Consider the following 21,265-nt stretch of genomic DNA (forward strand, 5'->3'; position numbering starts at 1 on the left):
AAGCGACGACCGATCTGTAGCTCAAACCACTCTCGTCGTCCCGTGGATCTCCGAGATACACCACTCGTTCACTCAGCTCCTCCTCCTATATCGAGGTCGGGTGCTGCGTACATTGTACAGTGTACATTGTACAGTGTACAGTATAAAAATCTGAAGAAGAACTTGTGCTCGTTGCGCCCGAGGTATCTCGCACCTTTGTAGCCCCGCTGTAGATAATGGTCGATCAGGGTCGATCCCTGGCCTGGGACTTGGACTAGGGATTCGAACGACTTTGGACATGGATGGCGTGGTCGTAGCTGGGATACTAAGCTCGCTCGATAAGCACGAGTGAAACCTATTCGCATTATGTGGCATGGTGATGGATTCCGTAGAGTTCGTCCCGTGCGACGGTCAATTATTGCGGATGCACTATGCTCCGCCTGTATGTGTCGTTTGGTGGGCGGCGATTGCTCGCACTCGGGCGTTGGTATACGGTGAAACGACGAAACGATGAAACAATGAACGAGCACGAACGAGTAGAGCGATGCGGTATGCAGTTGGGCGTGAGGCGCCTATATTCCGTCGTGGTCCTCCCTAAACCTCGAATCGATGATCAAAGATCAGCCTTGCGGAAAGCGACATCGCTATCTCACGTATCGTCTTGCATAATGGTTCTTTCACTTTATTTCTCTCTCTCTCTCTTTCCTTTCTATCTTTTCTCCTCCCGTTTTTTTCTCTCGTTCGAAAGGCTTCTTCTTTCTTACATTTACATTTACATTGCCTGCGTCGTTATTTATTCAAAGGTTCCTCATTTCCTTTTTATTTTTTCTTTTTTTCCCCTCATTTCTCATTTTCTCGTTCTATTTTTTCATGTGTTTCAACTCTTGTATACGATGACGTTCGACGTCGACGCCTAAAACTACTGCTCTGCTGTAGTTGATGTCGTTTAGAATCGGGCGTTCGGCGTTTCGGCGTCTTCCTTTTGTACACCAAGTATTCATCGATCATCCTTTATTTATTTTATTCATACGAGTCAACTGGCTGGCTTGACCCTCCGATGTCCATGTTTGAAGTGGGCAATTTGCGTTTTTCAAACCTTTTTTGCACAAACATCTTTCAACTTTCACAACTTTTCAATTTTTCAACTCTCAAACTTTCACCCTTCCCGACACACCGCATTGCATCGCTATTACATCTACATACAAGCACACACGGCATTCGCACAGACAATACTCGCACGGCAGAAGCATCATCGTCGGCCAATCGACTTTTCTTTTTTTTTTTCTCATCTCCTTCCTTCCTGTCTGCACGTTTTCTCATACGCATACGCATACGCACTTGAATGCATATACGTCAACCCCGCATCACATCATACCACACCGCATACCACATCCATCCAATCATCCAATCATCCAACCATCCAACCATTGTCATCACTTCGACTTTCCTCGCACACAAATCACAACAACAACCTACAATCTCAGAATCTTCATTGAACTCTTATAGTCTCTTTTTTTTTTTGGCAAGCGACACGACACGACATATTATGACACGACGTTCCAGATTTTCTTTTTTTTTCTTTTTTCTTTACACTTCTCACTCTCGGTTGCCAGAGAGAATTTCTAAGTTCCAAGTTTCATCCTCCTTTTTTTCATATTTATTTCTTGGTTTGGGTTTTGGTCGTAGTAGTAGAAGTAAGTAGCATAGGCATACGCATACGCATAGCACAGATAAATGAACATTGCAATTTGTAGATTCTGGTCTGATTGTTCTGGATGGGGTCAAGTGAGGTTTTGACGTTCAACCTCACTGTAGTCGTCGAAGATGGTAGATAACAGAGGGGACGTGATTTGAGTTTGAATCCCTGGAATTTGATTCTGCGCGTACGAGGATATAGTTTGTGGTAGTGGTTATTTTCTTTTCAATCTTGGAAATGGATAATGGATAAAAACGATGGAATTGGGATGCCGGGTGGCCACGAGAGCCTACATTACATTATCAACGTGGTGGTATATAAGGGCCGAGGGTAGACTGCAGCTACTGGTACCGGTAAGATCTTGATATCTACTCTCACACCCTAATCGATGGTACACCTGCTCAGGACCCGGGAAGCTCCCGTACAGGCATGTCCAGATTTTCGCGGATTTGAGGCCAAAAAATGGCAATTTCTTTGTCCAGTTCTCGCGGATTTGAGGGCGCCGCAGGCAAAATTTTGGCCAAACGAAGTCCGGTTTGGCGGATTTGAGGCCCATATTTTAAAAAAACTTCTGTAGTAATTGTTCAAAGGCGGCATGCCGCAACCATTTTTTCCCAGATGCAGCTAATTGTTGGCCAAATTTGGGGCCGGGATCCCGCTTAGATTGCAATGATTGGCCAGCGTCTATTATCTAAGAGCGGTAGACGATGGAAATCAACGGAAACGCACAGTAGTAAATCGAAGCAAGGTTACATTTCCTATATACAGCATATTGGTGAAACTTGAAGACATCTTTTCTCTGCTACCCTGACATATTTCTTCACTATCCTGATAACTAGTAATGGAGGTTCCACCTCCTCAAAATCATTCCCCTCGAGGCCTGTAACACCTAAATATCTACTCCATATGTTTCTTTTGCAATCAATTAATGACTTGTCGAGCCGTCGAGTGGTTTTGCAAGCTCGCCCCGCAGGGCTGAAAAAAATTCCTAATCGGGAAAGCCCCTATCGGGCATTGTCCGGTTTCGCGGATTTGAGCCCCAAAATCTCGCGGATTTGAGGGCAAAAATTGGGATCCCAGGCGGACATGCTTATAGGGGAGCTTCCCGGGTCCTACCTGCTCTTCTGACGCTACCCTCCACATGCATAGAGTTGAAGTATCTAGCTTTGCTCCGTTGTCAATTTTTCCGGCAATATTCTTTCTCCTGTCTTGGGGTCTCAGCCAGGTCTGGCTCTGACAGCATATTGTCGCTGTGCTATGGCTGATTTGACTGCCTGTCGCACGCCCAAGTATACGTGGACGTAAATCGATCAGCGGTCTGAGCATCTACCAGTTAGAGGGGGAACTCCTTCCATGATCAATCGTGAGACCGACACCCGCTATCTTGCTCTATGGATTCAGAGACACGCTGGTGTCCTGGAGCATGCAGCGGCGGTGTTCGTGTCCGCGGCTGACGGTGCACGCGGAAGTTGGGTGAATATCCTTCTCTATGTCGAGGCACAGTCGAGGCACAGTCGCTGATCGGATGGTTCGTCGGATTGAATGACGGGTGCATAGGGCTGGAATGTCTGATAAGGAGTTCAAAGAGTAGGAGTGATGAGAGCGCGATGCGAACTCTTGCATTACATGAGTTGGCGAAGTTCTCGCCTTTCCATAATCTCCCGACAGATCGTCTTTCGGATTTTGTGGGAGACACTTGTGGATTATAAGCACACTATCAAAAGTCATATGTTGCGCTTAGTTCTGAAGTCTATGCTCTCTTACCCTTCCGCCACTGCTGACAAAATCTCGATCATGGTTTTATCTAGTAGAAGGAGTGATAATGTAGTAGGAAGCCGTATGAATAGCTTGTCGATACTGTGCTGGCATGAATATATCCGAGGACAGATTTCTCTGTATGTTCTCCGGCGTGTGGGTGTTCCTGTTCAGTGAACATCGTAGTCTCCTCAAATTCTAAGAAATGTCATTTTGATATTCTGCATTCTCAAACTGCCAAATCTCCAATGTAGGCCTAGATATTCCCACCACTGCCTCTTTTATCGATCAAACCACACACTCATGGCGCCACTCATCAAGGTGTATAGTGCAATTGTTCTGTCAAGTTTGTGTGTAATACCGTAGTCGCTTTTTGATATTCTCTGGATATGATTCTCTCAGAAGCCATACCAATAGCGCATCTGCTGGTCTTCTGTCAAGGAGGACTATTTTATGGTCCCAAAGTGTTATTGACCAACATTGTCCTAACTGATCATGATGTACAGTGATCTATTTTTAGCTCATCACTGCACGCCTCGACACGCGCGCGTGACGCGTCGCGCTTGCGCACACGTGATCCAATATTTGTATCTTGATGGGCACCACGCAAGATAGGGGCGATGGCAAGTTCAACTGTGATCTCACAGTAACCTCTCAGGCCTCAGGCGCAATTGTAACAGATTGAAAGCATATTAGATGATAAGAAATTGCATAGACATAGATGTATTAATTTTTAAGAAGGATTATAATGCCTCTGCGAGTATATTCAACCATAAAATCCACCAGGCCTGTAGAGGCGTTTCTACGACTCGGACGTCATCCTCTTCAAGAGGTCGATAAACTCCTCGGTGCCGCCAATAGACTTTATATAGTCGTTGTTCCTTTGCATTCTTACAACAACGCTTCGGTGGAACTATATAAGAGGAGGAAGAAATATCAGTAAGTAAATGGATGTGCGCGAAACCACAGTGCCTAGTACTGACCTCGCAGTCTTCGCAGCCCTCCACAAAGGTGATGCCATGGGCAAAGCAGTCGGTCCAAGCGCCTGTTCTCTCCGCTGTAAACACAGGCTGCGTCCGAAGATTGCTGCTACCAGCCACCGGCGCTGAATGGTTGGACCTCGGCGCTGGCTGTGCGGGCTTGGGAGCAAGGCCAGCTTGTCGACTGAGTACCGTCTCGCGCAGGCTCCTCGAAGACTTTGACTTGCGGGCTTTAGGCATGATAGGCTGCGCTGTGTGGTCCCGGGATGATTAGTATGTTTCTTGTGCCACCATTAGTGTAGGGCACCGACCTTGGTGGGGATAGAGACAGATAAAGTAGGCGGTAGGGTGAGCGAGCGGGTTATAGCGCAATGCACAGCACTGGTTATCAACAAGGATGATGGGCGTCGAGGTATAGAGTTGGGGGAGAAAATTTGGGACGGGGCCGCGGTTTATATACCTCAAGGGTTCGTGTATTCCTAACTTGGACGTCAACGAAGGAGACCACATGGGATCCTTCCTAAATCGGAATTGTTGGGCCAACAATGCCAGGAGGCACCGCATTGCCGCCTGACTCTCTGGAAGACAATGGACCTTCGGCAAACCGGTTCCAAAAAGGGAAGTCGGGAAAGTTATCCCCATTCCTTGTTCAATGACGGGCGAAAGGGTACTTATTGCTGGAGGACACCTCGCACACAAGGTCCCCCTTGAGTACAGCCAAACCCCAACTGCACGTTCAATTGCGCCGTCCAGTTTAATTGACAGGAATACGTTCTCTTGGGGTCTTTTCACCGCTCCCGTGGGAATAAAGGCGAAAGTTGAACTTTGAAAAAATCCAAATTTGCCAACGTCCGTGCCACTACGAGTCACTGTCCTACCATGCCACACAAACCCTTGTATTACATGTGGTATAAGTTTACCGCACCCACAGGCACACAAACTTCCTCTTCTCACCTTACTACCATGAACACACCATACACCCTCCGCTTCATCTCCAGCCGGAACAGCACCTACAACGGCGAACACGACCTCGTCCTCCCGGCACACAAGCTCGAGCAGCTGCACGACGCCGTCGACGAGCTCAACACCGCGCAGTTGGAGCATAAAGTGGAGATGTACTTTGCACTCCCGATGGACGCGGACGCGGTGTGTGGCATGCTCGTTGAGCTCGCGAGCCTCCGCAAGATCGCGGCGTACGACAAGTCGTTCGGGTTCATGCTCTCTGAGAAGAATATCGCGTGTCTCGTTCTGGAGCGGTGGGATGATGTGCCGTGTGAGCGCTCAGCGGCGTATTACGATCTCTTTCGTCCGCAATTGTCAGTGTTTTTTTGTTTTTTGCGTTGTTTTTGGAAGATATTCTGATGCTAACTGTGACAATCTTTCAGCCGCACGTTTTTACAGAAGCTGGATGTCATCTACGAATCCGTTTTAGGAGACACGCAAGACATTAAACAGACGGTCAATAGCAACGACTCCATGGACGACCTGTCCCAATTCTTCAAGGGCCTTTCTCATCATGAGATCTAGGTCCACATTCGCCAATGCAATTTAGACCATCCGCAGATTACCAATCGCTCGAATGTGCAGAGATGCTCATCAACACCTGTTTCGAAGGATTTTCTCATCATGAGACCTAGTCCACATTCGCCAAATGCAATAGCAAAAGGTGGACCTGCAGAGAGTCTCATCAACACTTGTAAATTAACCCTCATCCCTTCCTTTCGCTTAGCAAAAAAGCATATATCAGTGTACAATAAAATAAACACATCGCAATGTTAACTCGAAAGATACTTTTCAATTACAATTCGTAACGCAATCATAAGTAATCAAGGGCACTTGTGTTGGCGCGCAAGATAGATAATCGAATCTCGATAAGCGCTAAGCGCCCTACTTGTAAGTTATCTATCCGAGTGACTGTTGACGTCAGCGACGATAAAGTCATTGTTTAGTCAATGACACCCTTGACTGGTCTCAAAACTAAAAGACATGGCTCAGTCAATGACCCATCAATTGACTAGTCATTGCCTCAACTTAAGATAACATTTACCTCAACTTAAGATAATGTGCATACCACAAGCATGACTACAAATTCCCCAATCAAACGTTGACCGCTCTTTGACTCGCCATCGCCAACGCTGGTTGACGTGCCTTGCCTTATCAGGGGGCTAGCAAAAGTTCTCAGAAAATGTTCCTCTTTTCTTTTCGTCGCTGCCAGTGCGACGCCTTATATGATCCTAACCTCACAAATCCACATACCGGCAAGCTCAAAGTCAAAGCCAAAAAATCAAACTTTGAATCTAGAAATATAATAGATAATATATTCCACGGAAAGTACATAACCAGACCAGACCAGTACCATTATTAATATGAAGGCATGTGTGCGTAAACCGTGTAACTGTAAGGTATAAACCCGTAGCCTGTAGGGTTGTATAGTATAGTATAGTAAAATAAAATATAACTCATTGATTCACAGCCCTACAATATAATAGAGAGAGAGAGAGAGAGAAACCAAAAAAGAGAAAGAGGAGAGAGAGAGAGAGAGGTATACCATATGCAAGCAAACACAATATGTACATCTGAAAAGAAGAGAAAAAAAAAAAATGGAAAAAAATAGACAAAAAAGATGATGAGGATGATGATGATGATGATGATTGTTAATAATGCTTGACGATGCGAAAAAAAAAGGAATCGTAATGCGATAGACGATAATGTATGTACGTGTACGTGTACGTGTATGTGTATGTGGGATAGAAGTAAGGGTATGGGGTATAGGGTATGGGGTGGTTAGGACAGTCATAAATGCATAGGGGGTCATAAGCCATAGTATGAGACCTGAGGGTCGAGGGCCGAGGGCTGAGGGTCATGGTAAACAAGGTGCAACGATGCAACAAGCGAATCAACGACAAAGGACAGAGGAGATCGAAACAAAGACAGCGAACAGCGAACAGCGATAGACAGTGCGGTGTAGATGTAGAGAAGAATAGGGATGTAGGGATATAGGGATAGAAGACGATGAAGAGAGATAGAATGGAAAGTGAAAAAACCACAATGAGAAAAGAGAAAAAAAGCAAGAGCAATACGACACAAAAGATGATATAAAACCCAGAGTAAGAGTGAGATGCACACAAAAAAAGGGAAAAAAAAAAAAACAGCATAACAAAGAGGACGAGCCGAAACGAGAGGAGACGAGAGGGAGAGAGAAATCCTAACACAACACACCAACAAACCGACCGACACCCGACACCCAAATCAACTCACAAAGGCGTATACACCGCTGCTGCTGCTTGCTACTGCTGCACATACACCTACACACACACAAAAAAAAAAAAAAAAACACAAGGTCAGCTTGATTCTAAAAAGGCAAAACAATCTTTTTTTAAAGGGAAAAAGAGAACTCACCCTCTGGACGATTCATATTCATATTCACATTCACAATTCGGACCTCAAGCTCAAGCCTCAAGCTCAAGTTCGGTTCAAATTCGCATTCGCAGCATTCGCAGCATTCGCAGCATGCGCTGCAGGTGCAGGTGGCGGGGGCGGCGGCGACGGCGCACTCGCACTCGTCCGTCCACTCCTACTCCCACTCCCACCTCTCACACTCCCCTGTGCACTCCCTCTCCCACTCGCACTTCTCCCACTCACACTGCCCCCCTCCCTCCCGCTCCGCCCACTCACACTGCCCCCCTCCCTCACACTTCCCCCACTCGCACTAGTCCTCCCACTGTGACTTAACCCACCCGTCCCACCAGCCCCCTCCCTCCGCTCCCTCTCCCTCTCCCTCCTTTCCCTCTCCCTCCGTTCCCTCAAAAGCCTCGCCTGCTTCTCCGCAACACGCCGGCCCTCAGCCGCCGGATCTTCATGCTGCCACCCGTCCGTAGGCGGGATGCTGATTTCTTGGAGGTGTGGTTGGATTTGGATTGGCTGGGGGTGGGGGTGGTGGTGGGTATGCGGGTTGGGTGGAGGAGAGGGTGGTGCTGGTGCTGGGTGCGGTGCGATGGCAATGGGCCGTGGGCGTTGGGTGGGTGGAGGGTGTACGTGTTGCGCGTGCGCGTGTGGATGTGGGTGTGGGTGTGGGTGTGGATGTGGGTGTGGGTGTGGATGTGGGTGTGAGTTTGGGTGTGGGTGTGGGTGTGGGTGTGCATGCGGGTGTGGGTGTGGGTGCGAATTTGCGTGCGGATGCGGGTGAGAATGCGTATGTGGGTGTGGGTGTGGTGGATGTGGGTTTGGAGAGATCCTCTTATGCTGAGGCTGAAGCGAGGAATAGTGATGCTGCTGATGCTGTTGATTCTGATGCTCGCGCTCGTGCTGATGCTGGTGCGCAGGCACAGGCACAGGCGGGGGCGGGGCATACCTCGAAACCGTCGGACCATGTCCATGTCCATGAGCTGAACCATGACTATGCCGAGACCCAGAACTATGACTATGCCGAGAACCAGAACTAGATCCAGAACCAGGACGCGACATCCCACCAGCATACAGCTCCTGTTCCTGTTCCCGCTGCTCCTGCTCCTGCTCGCGGCGCACGCGCCGCCTCTCGCGCTCGCGCTCATACGCATGTGCATACTCCCTCTCCCTCTCCCTCACCCGCTCGCTCTCCGCATGTGCATGCGCTGATGCTGATGCTGACGTTGCGTGTGCGTGTGGAGAAGGCGCTGTTGATCCTGGAGCTGAAGCCGGTACACGCGAAGCCGCAGAGGACGAAGGACGAGATTCCTCCCGCTGCTGCTGCTGCCGATCCGTCTCCATCTCCACATCCCCATCAACCTCCATCCCCTCCATCCCCTCCTCCTCCTCCTCCTCTTCCTCCTCGCCTTCGCCTTCAGAAGACATATCCCCATCCCACTGATCACCGCCGTCTATACCCTCCGCCTCCGAATGCGAGCCGTCACCATCCCCTTCCCCATGGTCATCACCATCACCATCGCCATCGCCATCGCCATCGCTCCCGGCACCAGACCCAGAGCGTTGGCCAGAACCAGAACCAGAACCAGAGCCGGACCCAGAGCCGGACCCAGAGCCGGATTGTCTATGCGCGCTCCGTTTTGCCTTTTTGCGACAGTACTTGTCCCAGTGCCGCTGTAGCGCGTCTTGTCTGTACCATATCCCAAAATACAACAAGTTATCACAAAGATGATACAAAAAAAAGCAAAAAGCAAGTCATCATCAGCAAACACATTTCAAACCACCAAAAAAAAAAAATCCAAAAAACCCAATGACAAAAACACAAAAAAAAAAAAACAAAAAAAAAACTCAAAACTCACCTAGTCAACACCCGTCCACAAAACCGACACCGCACACCGGCCCCTCCACCCGTATGCCGACTCTCCTTATGGCGTCTCACATCCCCCGAGCGCGTGAAAATCTGTCCACACACGTCGCACGGGTATCTCTTCATCTTGCGCGATGGGCGCGCGGGGGCTGCGAACGTGTTCGTTTCTGAGCCGCCCGGACCGGGGACCGCCGCGGAGGCGGAGGCGGGGGCGGGGGCGGGGGCGGGTGGGTACTCGGTTGTCGGGGAGTATGGATGAGATTGGTGTGCTCCTGGTGGTGCTCCTGGTGCTGGTGCTGGAGGGTACGGCGAGTAGTTGTATGAAGGAGGTGGACGCCCGGAGCTATGGTGCGTAGCCGGCGGATGATGCTGCCGATGCGGATGGTGTCGGTGTTGGTGTTGCGGAGGAGGAGGTTGAGGCGGTGGAATATCTTCTCTCGCGGGATAAAAATCCGCTGAAGGCGGTGGTGGGCCATGCGGATGTGCATGTAGATGGGGCGGATAATGCGCAACACCATGCACACCACCAGACACCGCGCGCCCAGCGGCGCTGCTCCTCATCTTCGCAGCACCACTTAGACTACTCGCATCTGCATTAGCGTCCACCGGACGAGGTGTAGATATCATCCGGTGCGATCCGTCGCTGGGAGATTGGGTCTGGGTCTGTGCTTGATCAGCTACGCGCTCGCGGGGCCGGATGATGACTACAGGAGGCAACGGCGGCGGATACCGATTCTGAGGGTTGATCGAATGCGACGCCCGCCTTTCTTGTTCTACATGCTGCTGATACGCGGCGTACCGCCGCCCTTCAAAATTATCATACTGATGATGATGTTGATGATGATGGTGGTGGTGACGCTGCTCCTGTGGCGAATGCGGTCGCGAGTGCGTATCAGAGCCCGCGCGCGACCCCGACCCCGCCCCTGACCCCGTGCGCGACCCCGCGGCTCTCCTCGCACGCAAATCAACATCCATATTCTCCTCGTCGCTACCCCTGCGCGACCGACTGCGCTCCTTCTCCTTTTCCCTATCCTTCTCCGCTGATCCACTCGCGCTATGCAGCGGCGACGGGTTGGCGACGCGTACGACTTCCATCATCTCGATGTCGCTGTCGCTGTCGATGACCACGATCTCCCGCTCCCGCTCCTTCTGCTTTTCCTTTTCCTTTTCCTTCTCTTTCTCGGCCTCCTTCTTCGCCGCTTCCTCTCTCGCTACGTCCGCCTCGTCCAATGCGGACCCCAACCCCGGACCAGGACTCACAACCGCGCTAACATCCACGTCCATCGCACCTCCACTCGTCCTGCGCTCATCAACAATAACAACCTCATCATCATCATCATCATCATCCCCGTCCATCCTCTCTCGCCGCTCACGCTCCTTTTCCTTTCCTTTCTCTTTCTCCTTCTCTTTTCCCCTCTCCCTCTCCTTTTTAGCGTCCATCCACCGCCTCCGCTCACGCTCCATCTCCACCTCCCTCTCCGCCCTTTCCCTCTCGCGCAGTTCTCGTCTCTCGCGCTCTCCAGGCGGCGGATCGATAATCACGACATCGCTATCCTCCGCAGCCTCCGCTTCTCTCTTCCTCCGTTCCTCAGCTTCCCTCTCCTTCTTTTTCTCTCTGTCTCTTTCCCTCTCTTTCCCTTTCTCCCGCTCACGACTACCCCGACCCACACTCTCATCACTCCCCTCCCTCGCCCTCTCTCCCACACCCGAACTACCCTTCCTGCCCCCCAACGCCTGCCCCTGCGCCCGCACCCTCTCCCTCTCCTCCTCCTCATAAACGCGCTGCTTCGTGCCCCTCGCCCCTCTCCTACCCTGAGCGCTATTCGCGCTGCTGCTGCTGCTGCGACTCAGCCCGCGCGCTACCTCCTCGTTATTACTCTGATTCTCCCGGTCGCCGTCGCGTTCGCGTTCCTGCTGCTGCTGCTGCCGCCGCGCGGTTGAAGTCGCGTGCGCGGACGCGCTATCCACCGCCATCGACACGTCCTGCTCCTGCTCCAGCTCGCGCTCGCGCTCGCGCGCGGCGTTCGCGTTCGCGTTAGCGTTCGCGGTGTTGGTGTTAGTGTTGGTGCTCTTCTTGCCCTCACCACCAGTCCCAGCCATCTCCGTCTCCGTCTCCTTCTCTTTTTCATTCTCCTTGCCTTTCCCCTTCTTCTCCTTTTCCTGTCCCGCATCCTCCATCTCCATCTCCATCTCCATCTCCGCATCTACATCTACAACAATCATTTCCTTTTCCTTTTCCTTTCCTTTATCCTGCTCTTTTCCTATATCCTTATCCGTCTCCATTCCTTTATCTTTATTATTCTCCTTCTCCTTTTCCTTCTCTTTCCCCTTTTCCTTTTCTTTCTCATTTTCTTTCCCCTTCTCTCTCTCCTTCCCTTTGCCCCCTTCCTTCTCTCTCTCCTTCTCCTTCTCTTTCTCCTGCCCCTGCCCACCCGCACCCCCACCCTGCCTCCAAACCCTCCTATACCCCCTCTCCCTCCCCGCCAACCGATCCTGCTCCTCCCGCGCCGCGCGATACGCCTCCCGCTCCGCCGGCGTGCGCTGCTCGTACACGATCAGCCCCTGGCTTTGGCCTAGTTCGTCTGGGGTGTTGTATTGCGCGCTGAGGTGCGAGAGCGTGTGTGAGGTTGAGTTTGGTTTGTGGTGGGAATGGGAATGAGAGTGCGAATGCGAGTGAGAGTGAGAAGAGTGCGAGTGAGAGTGTGAATGGTGTGAATGGGAATGAGAGTGCAAGTGTGAGTGCGAGTGAGAATGAGAATCAGAGTGATGCGTGTGTGGATGGAGATGGTACGGATCCGCAACGGGATCATGTCGCAGATGTCGCTGTGCGTGGTACTCTCCACCCACACCCGAACCCACACCCGAACTCGACCCCGACGCATGCCCCTGCCCACCCTCCTCCCCTCCACCAGCCAAAAGCTTCTTCCGAGCCCTTGGCGGCTTCGAAGGTTTAAGCACAAACTGTGCACCGCCTACATAATGCGGCGACGTCGGGTCCACTCCTCCTCCTCCTCCTCCTGTCCCAGCTGTATCCGTTCCACCCGCGCCAGCGCCACCTTCCACATCCGCTCGAGCACCAGCACCAGCACCAGACCCAGAACCAGCAAGCACAGCCCCACTCGAAGGCGGTATACCAAGCAACAAATGCTCCTGCGGTGCAAGCGCCGTCGCGGCTGGCGGCGTCGTCGCGAGATGGATCACGCTCGAGTGCGAGCGCACATGTGCGTGGGTTTGTGTGTGTACTTGTCCATGAGCGTGCGCGTGTGTGTGAGGATGAGGATGAGGATGTGAGGCCGACGCGGATGCAGACGCGTTCCGCGAGGCATGTACAGTGTCCGGATGGATCGGTTTTGGGATATGCTGCAGCGTTACAACACCACCACCACCACCACCTCCTCCTCCTCCTCCTGATGCCTTACCACTGCTCTGTCCATCCCCTTCTCCCGCCCCTCCTCCTCCCGCCCCTCCTCCTCCACTCCCACTCCCACCCCTCCCACCCCTCGGCTTCCGCGGCTGCGGCACCTGATGCTCTAACGGGCCCACCGCGCCATTCTGGAACAGCACGAGCTGCTGGCGCATCTGTGCGTCTCTGTCTCTGTCTTTGTCTCTGGGTGCGTCGCGTTCTCTGTCTCTGGGTGTGTCGCGGTCTCTGGGGCCTTCGCGTTCCCTTTCCCTATCCCTAGCTTCTCTATCCCTAGCCCCATCACGCTCTCGTTCTCTTTCTCTATCCCTATCCCTATCCCGCTCGCGCTCGCGCGGATCGAAACCATCCCGTTCATGCGAATGCGAATGTGGACCTTCATGCGATGGATACGGATACGGATACGAATACGGGTACCCATGCGCGTGCGCCGGAGGCTGCCCATGACCATGACCATGAGGGGGCGATGGTACCGCGTACGGGTACGAATGAGGATGAGGCGGAGGATGAGGCGGCGGCGGAGGGTACGGCTGGTGAGGCGACTGTGGTGAATACTGAGGATGCTGAGGATGAGGATGCGGTGGTGGAGCCGCATGCGGATGAGGAGGTGGAGGAGGAGGGGGATAATACTGCGGCGGCGGCGGAGGCGGTCTATGCCCTCCCTCCCTCTCCCTCTCCCTCTCATGCCCTTGCTGCTGTTGTTGTTGCTGTTGCGCAGGCGGTGGATACGGACTATAATACGGCTGATGGCCATACGCATGACGACTATACGGCGGCGGCGGCGGTCCCGGACCTCCTCCTCCTCCTCCTTCCGTTCCACCACCACCTCCTCCCGGTCCTCCTGCTCCTGGCGGCGGTGGCGGAGGAGGAGGAGGAGGCGCGTACCCGTACGCATAAGGCGACGGATAAGGCTGCGGACCAAAATGCGGGTTTGGATGCGCGGCTGCCGCAACCGCCACCGCTGCAGAATTCGTGGAAGAGGAAGAGGAGGGCGCGTCAGCTGTGACGGACGGCCGGCGCGTGGCTGTCATCGTCACAGTCTTGCTCGTCGTCGTGCTCGTCGCCGTGTTCGTCGCCGTGTTCGTGCTCGTGCTCGTCGTCGACGCGCCCTCCTTCTCCTTCTCTTTACCCTTCCCATTCCCATTCCCATTCCCACTTGCACTTACACCTCCCTTGTCCCTATCACCACCACCCACAGAATCAACATCCATCTCAACACCCGTACCCATACCCATATCCCTCCTCCTCTCCTCCCTCCGCGCCTCGCGCCTCGCGTCTTTCTCCCTCTCCCTCCTCGCATCTCTCTCCCTCTCCCTCTCTCTCTCTCCAGAATCCATCCCTCGCTCCTGCCCCCGCTCCTGCACAGGCACACCAACATGCAACACCCGCTGCCCCGCCCTCGCCTGCGCCTGCTGCTGCGCCTGCTGTTGTTGCGCATAGCTGCTATACATGTACGGCACCTGCTGCGCTTCGCCTTGGAGCGGGACGACCATGTTCATACTTGCACCTGCGCCTGCGCCTGCTCTCTCGGTGCGTCTTTCGCTAGCTCTGCTTCCGCGGCCGTCACTCGCGCTACCCCCTGCCCCTCCTCCTCCTCCACCACCACCCTGGCCACCACCACCCTGACCACCCGCACCCGAACCACCCACACCACCCGCACCCGACGCACCCTGCCGCACAGTATACTCATGCGTATGCGCATACCACTGCGCATGCGTATGAGGCTTTCCCGCAGGGAGCGGCTCCGTCGCGAAAATGTTGATTTGCGGGAATGAGGCGGGCGGGTCGAGGGAGACTGTTATTGGTGGTGTGTATGTTCTTCGCTGGGCTGTGTTGGTGGTTGTGCTTGTGTTTGTGCTGGTGGTTGTGTTGGTTATGTTGGATGATGCGGGCGCTGTCGTTGGAGGTGCGGCGGTCGACGTTGATGTTGTTGTGGATGTCGACGCCGGTACAGTTGCATTCGAATTCGACGCAGACACAGACACCGACATCGCAGAACGAGGAGGATGAGGCGACGCCTCCGCCTCCGCCGACGCAGCAGGCGAATGCAACATCGGTGTATCATCAAGCGAAATCGTAATAGGCGGCGGGAGCGGATTGCGCCTCTCTCTTCTCTCCCTCCGTTCCTCCTTCTCCCTCTGCTTTTCCCTCTCTCTGTCCTTATCTCTCTCTCTCTCTCCTTCTTTTCCTTCTTTTCCATTTCCTTCTTTTCCATTTCCATCCCTCCCATCCCTCCTATCCTCTCCTCCCTCTCCTCCAGCCCCAGTCCCTCCTCCTCCCCCTCCAGCACCTCCTCCACCCCCAGCACCCCCACCCAAAACACCATACGAATACCGACTCGGCACAAAATGCACCGGGCCCGCCATCACAGGCGCGGGCGGGTGCGGCTGCGAGAGCGTCTGGGGGTACGCGGGGAGCGCGGCGAGTGCTGCTGAGATGCGGCGCGCTGGTTGCGGTTGCGGCGGAGGCGGCGCGTGTGTCGGTGCGTTTGTCGGTGGTGGCGGATGTTGTGCGTGTCCTGGAGGTGGTGCGTGTCCTGGAGGAGGTGGTGGTTGATGTGCATATCCTGGCGGCGGCGGTGCATACGAATGCGGATGGGGGTGCGGGTACACCTCGTGTGGATGATACGGGTACTGCGGATGCGGATGTGGGTAATGCGCGGGTGCGTGTGCATTGTACGGCGCCTGTGCGTGACTTGGCGGGATGGATGGGCGGATTTGGTGTTGTTGCTGCTGTGACGTGGGCGGCGGCGGCGGCGGTGGGTGATGAGGGTGCGCGTGCGCTGGATGACCAGGCGGTGGTGGTGCATGCGCACCAGGAGGATGCGAACCAGGAGGAGGTGGTGGTGGTGGTAGAGGATGCCCCGACCCATCCACGTAATATGGGTACGGGTACGGGTACGGATACGGATACGGATAATGTTGATGTTGAGATTGAGGTTGTGGATAAGCAGCAGCAGGGTACCCACCTCCCACACCAGCACCCGCACCCGCTGCTCTCGCTGAAGCCGAGTCGCTCCCCGCTCGTCTCCTCGATCCTCCAGCTGCACCTGCATTCGCGCGGTCTTCGGTATCGCCCTCGCGTCCTTTCTCGCGTCCTTTCCCCGGCCCCTTCTCCGCGCCCTCGCCTTCACCCGCGCGCGCTCTCGTCCGCGACGATGGCCGATCATCCCTTTCCCTTTCCTGACCCCGCTCCCTCTCCTGACCCCGCTCCTGACCCCGCTCTCGCTCCTGACCCCGCTCCTGACCCCTTTCCTGACCCCGTTCTCGATCGCGATCCCGCTGATCAGCGATGAACCGCGGCGACGACGCGCGTCTTGGTCGTCTCTGCTGCTGCTGCTGCTGCTGCTGTGGTTGTCCTCCCTGCGCGGCTGCTTGGGCTTGGGCTTGGGCTTGGGCTGCTGCTTGGGCGGACGATTGCGCCGAGGACTGTGCTGGCGGTGCTTGAGGTGCTTGAGGTGTAGATGGTTGATGTGCTTGAGGAGGAGGTGCCTGCGCTGATGAATGTGGTGCTGAAGGAGGCGGAGGCGGATACGCAGTGTAATACCGCGCCGGATGCCCATGCACATGCCCATGCGGGTGAGGGTGAGGCGGAGGTGGGCCAGGCGAGGATTGGCGCCGCTGTATAGAATGGGGACGATGTTGTGGTTGTGGTTGTGGTTGAGGTTGTGAATGAGGTGGTGGTGGTTGTGATTGTGGTTGTGAGTGAGGCGGTTGTGGTGGCGGTTGTGAATGTGAATGATGTGGTAGTGGTGGTCTCTCCCTATCTCTCTCCCTTTCCCGCTCCTGATTTCGCTCCTTCTCCCGATCTCGCTCCCGATCACGATCCACACGCGCATCACCCAGCGCCGACCACGAAGGCTGCAGCGCGCGCTCCCGCTCCCTCTCCCTCTCATGCTCCCTCTCACGATCGCGTCCTGGCCCTGACCCCGCCCCCGCCCCTGACCCCGGCCCTGGACCAGAACCCGGCAAAGGCGGAGGCGGTGTAGGCGGGTACGGTTCATGCGGCTGTAGCTGGCGCGTCGGCATCGTCGTCGCTGGTCCCGCGTGCCCATGCCCATGTGGAGGCGGAGGTACATGTGCATGAGAAGGAGGCGGAGCCGCGCGGTAGTGCTGCGCCGGCAAAAGTGGATGATGATGAGGATGATGAGGCGGCGGGGGAGGGGGAGGGGAGTGCAGGGCGTGTGGAGGTGGTGGGGGGCGTGGGTGGTATATAGGCGGTTGTGTTAGTGTAGGCGGGGTGTAATGCGAATGCGAATGCGAATGCGAATGTGATTGTGATTGTGAGTGTGAATGCGATTGAGATTGCGATTGTGAATGAGGGCGTTTGGAATGCGCAGCTGGAGGAGGAGGAGGTGGTGGTGGTGGCGAGCCAGAGCGCGAGTGCGGGCGCGGGTGCGAATGCGAGTACCGTCCCGGATGCGGATAAGCCGCATGCAGAGGGGGCGCAGGTGGTGGATACGGCGAAGCCGACGCGGAAGGCGGAAGAGGCGGGGGCGCACCGCGCGATGTAGCATGTGGAGGTGGATAGCTCGAGGCATACTCTCTACTGCTGCGATACCGCTGCGAGTGCGAGTGCGGGTGCGGGTGAGGGTGAGGGGCGCGGTACCGCGGATCCCTCGCAGGGTCGCTGTCGTAGCCGTATCCATACCCATACTCGCGCTCGCGCTCGTAGTCAGGCGACGGCGCGCGGTGTCTACTCCCGCTCGGTCGTCTCTGCAGCGCATGCGCATGTGCATGTGGGTGCGGCTGGGGAAGGGGATGAGGCGGCGGAGAGGGCGAGTGGTACACTCTCATCGGCGACGGCGGCGAGTGCGTATATGCGAGGTTATCAGGCGAGTGCGATGGGGGAGGGATAAACGGTGGGCGCGATGAGTGCACGTACGATGATGGGTTCCATGTTCGCGGGGTGTACCCTGCCGTGCGTGCCCCATTACCACCACCATCACCAGCGGCGGCGGCGGAGGAGGACGCTGGCTCGCGATCGCGCGGGTGCGAGGGAGAGTGCACAGGCTCGAGCTGGGTGTCTAGTGGCTTGTCATCATCATCGTCGTCGTCGGCTGCGCTGCGCATGATAGTATCACCATCGTCCGCGGGGTCACCGTCTGATCCGGTATACAGAGCCGGTTTGGGTGGTTTCGACGGGGGCTTGGGTTTGTGTGCGGGCTTGGGTATGGGCGTCGGCTTGGGTATGGACGTCGGCGTGGATGTCGATGCGGAGGTGGATGGGACGGGTGCCGGCGGTGGTGCAGGTGCGGGTGCGGGTGCGGGCTTTTGTAAGAGCCATGGAGGGTCTGGGATGGGTTTGAGCGTGGAGGTGTCTTTGGCGCGGGGTGGCACTGGAAGGCTATCCCTGATCACTCGAAATTCGGGCGTCGCCTTGTCTTTCTCTTTCTCCTTCTCCTTCTCTTTTTCCTTGGACCCCTTCCTCGTACTCTTTTCCTTCTCCTTCGCCTTTTCTTTCCCCTTCGCGTTCGTCTTTTCCTTTTCCTTTGCTTTTTCCTTCTCCTTCGCCTTTGCTTTTTCCCTCGCATACAACCGCGTCCTTAGATACACACCCTCCTCCTCCTCCCCATCATCCATAAGCTCATCCTTCTCCTCCTCCTCCTCCTCTTCTTCTTCTTCTTCCTCTTCCTCAACACTCTCCGCCTTCCTCGGCCTCTTCACCCTCCGTCTAGCATGACTATCCAAAACACCTGCAAGTAAAACCAATTATCACCATTGAGAACGGAGCGAGGAGAACGGAGGAAAACGTACTTCTAGTTTTACCCGACCTAGTCCTTCTTCGCGTGCTCGTGCTATCCTCGTCATCGTTGTCGTCTATACTGGGAGAGTTGCTGGCGTCGGGCTCGAGCTCTATGGGTCGCGGACGCTTGTTAGCGGAGGGCATGAAAGGAATAAGGAAAAAGGGAAAAGGAAAAGGGACACAAAAGGGACACGGAGACGGAAAGGGGAAAAGGGGAAAAGGCAAAAGGGAAACGGGAAAAAAAGGGAAAAAAGGGAAAGGTTGTAAACAAGCGATCAAGCTTCGCGAATTCGGCGAACAGTCTGAGTAAAGAAGGGGAAAACACGTTTGTTTGGTTCGTTTTCCGATCCAAAATTGATATATTGATATATTGATTTGACTTTTTTTTACCTCTCCAGCCCAATTGAACCTGAACCAGGAAAGAAATGCGCCACTGCACTGTATCTTTCCCGTTATGGCCCATAGCCCATGTTGAATGTTCGGTTCTTTCATTTCAATTCAATCCGCATCTTCGGTTTTTTCTCACACATCCATCCAGCTAAAAAAAGCGTTGTCAATGACCTGCCACCCAACCATTGTTAATATTATATACCTTGCCTACTTGGCTACTTGCTATACTTACTTACTGGATGCGTAGATGCGTAGTGCCACATGTGCCTTCACACACACCACACAACGCCCCCGGAAATACTATACTATACTATACTTACTTTCCCACCCCCGAACGCAGTGAAGAGTGAGGATTACATTTCCGTCCCTCGCTCTTCCTCTTCATTCCATTTCGTTGAGCAACCGTGACCAAACGCCAACGCACCATCGTCCCGCGCACACACTCCCACAAGCCTTTTTAAATTCTTCCCGCGAAAATACGCCACGCATCTCCTACCACTACCACTAATCCTACCACTAATCCTAATCCTAATATTAACAGTACACTAACACAACACACACGGCGCACGCACGCATCTAACCTAATCCAGCAGCCGCGAGAAGCTTCTTGATGGGGATAGGGATCATGCTAGGGATATGAAGATGTGAAAATGGGGATATGAAGATGTGAAAATGGGGATAGGAAAATGGGAGAATGGGGATAGGAAAATGGGAGAATGGGAAAATCGATCGTGAAGGGATGTGATGTGAAGAATAGGGATGCGATGCGAAAATGAGGATGCGAAAATGCGAAAATGCGATATGGGAAACTGCGAAAATGCGAAAACGCGATATGAGAATATGAGAATATGAGAATATGAGAATATGAGAATATGAGAATGTGAGAATGTGAGAATATGAGAACGTGAGAACCCCTTTCGAATTCAATCCCACCACCCACCCCAATGCGGATAACCCCCTTTTCGGTCCAGGGATATGCCAAGGTTCCCATGCTCATGTCCACGTCCCAGGAATCAGGAAATAGAATCAGGAAATAGAATCAGGAAATAGGGATCAGGAAATAGGGATCAGGAAATAGGGATCAGGAAATAGGAATCAGGAATCAGGAATCAGGAAGTGGGAAGAGGGCGAAGCTAGGCCAAGCCAAGAAAGGAAGGAACTTTAGTAATGAAGTAATGAAGTAATGAAGGAAGGAAGGAAGGAAGGAAGGAAGGGAGGGGGCCAGGGCTAAGGAAGGAAAGGAAGCAAATTCAATCCGAAGCGAGGTGATGGCATCTCCTCCTCCTCCTCCTCCTCCTCCTCCTCCCTGGCTTGCGCATTAGCGCTATCCCAAGCTCATCCTCCAAACACCAATTGACGTTGCCGTGTTTTCAACGGTGGACCCCTGATAAATTATAATACACCCTTCCCGCTCCGCAAACAAAACAAAATCGAAACGAAACAAACGGCCAATTTCAAATTTCAAATTTCGTACACACCCCATTCGGAATTTTCATTTTCGTATGTATTATACCCTTTTTGGATTTTTGATACTTCGCCCTGATGGGGATGGGGATGGGGTTAATGGATAGATGGCCTGTGCCCCATCCCATCCTATCGGTGCCATCGACGGCGCCGCACATACACTTGCCGCTTGCCACTTGCCACTTGACGCTGATCTAACCACTAAGCCAACGGCATCAAGCATCAAACCCAGCACCAATAAGTAAATGTTCATGAACCCTGTGTACTTTTGCTCCTTCGCATAACCACAGAATCGCATCGCAAAATCGCAGAATCGTATAATCGCATAGTAATCGTATAATCGCAAAATCGTATCGCTGGATCGCATAACCACATAATCGCATAACCACAGAATCGCAGTGGTGGTTATAAATACACCACCAAATCACTGATACAAACCAAACGAGATGAAGAGCGAAGAGCGAAGAGCGGAGCGGAGCGATATGAAGGAGGGATTTCGGAAGAGGAAAGGAAAGGGGTGGAACACACGGTTTATACGTCCACCTATCTACCTATCCATACACACG

At 53.7% G+C, this 21,265-nt stretch overlaps 3 protein-coding genes across 3 annotated transcripts; 1 reads left to right on the forward strand and 2 right to left on the reverse strand.

Moving 5' to 3' along the window:
• Positions 1-4,232: 4,232 nt before the first annotated feature.
• On the reverse strand, positions 4,233-4,650 carry JR316_0010682 (uncharacterized protein; the record flags this gene model as incomplete). Its single annotated transcript, XM_047896347.1, has 2 exons — positions 4,233-4,343; positions 4,414-4,650. The coding sequence occupies 2 exons, from the start codon at positions 4,648-4,650 to the stop codon at positions 4,233-4,235; spliced, it is 348 nt and encodes a 115-aa protein (XP_047744392.1).
• Positions 4,651-5,373: 723 nt separating this feature from the next.
• Positions 5,374-5,937, forward strand: JR316_0010683 (uncharacterized protein; the record flags this gene model as incomplete). The annotated part of the gene is made up of 2 exons (XM_047896348.1): positions 5,374-5,726; positions 5,796-5,937. 2 exons carry the CDS (start codon positions 5,374-5,376, stop codon positions 5,935-5,937), a joined length of 495 nt encoding a protein of 164 aa, XP_047744393.1.
• A 1,935-nt stretch (positions 5,938-7,872) lies between these two features.
• JR316_0010684 (uncharacterized protein) lies at positions 7,873-18,989 on the reverse strand (the record flags this gene model as incomplete). Its single annotated transcript, XM_047896349.1, has 3 exons — positions 7,873-9,502; positions 9,672-18,795; positions 18,857-18,989. 3 exons carry the CDS (start codon positions 18,987-18,989, stop codon positions 7,873-7,875), a joined length of 10,887 nt encoding a protein of 3,628 aa, XP_047744394.1.
• Positions 18,990-21,265: the final 2,276 nt, after the last annotated feature.

The sequence above is a fragment of the Psilocybe cubensis genome, chromosome 10 (genome assembly GCF_017499595.1).
Source record: "Psilocybe cubensis strain MGC-MH-2018 chromosome 10, whole genome shotgun sequence".
Taxonomy (NCBI): Eukaryota; Fungi; Basidiomycota; class Agaricomycetes; order Agaricales; family Agrocybaceae; genus Psilocybe; species Psilocybe cubensis.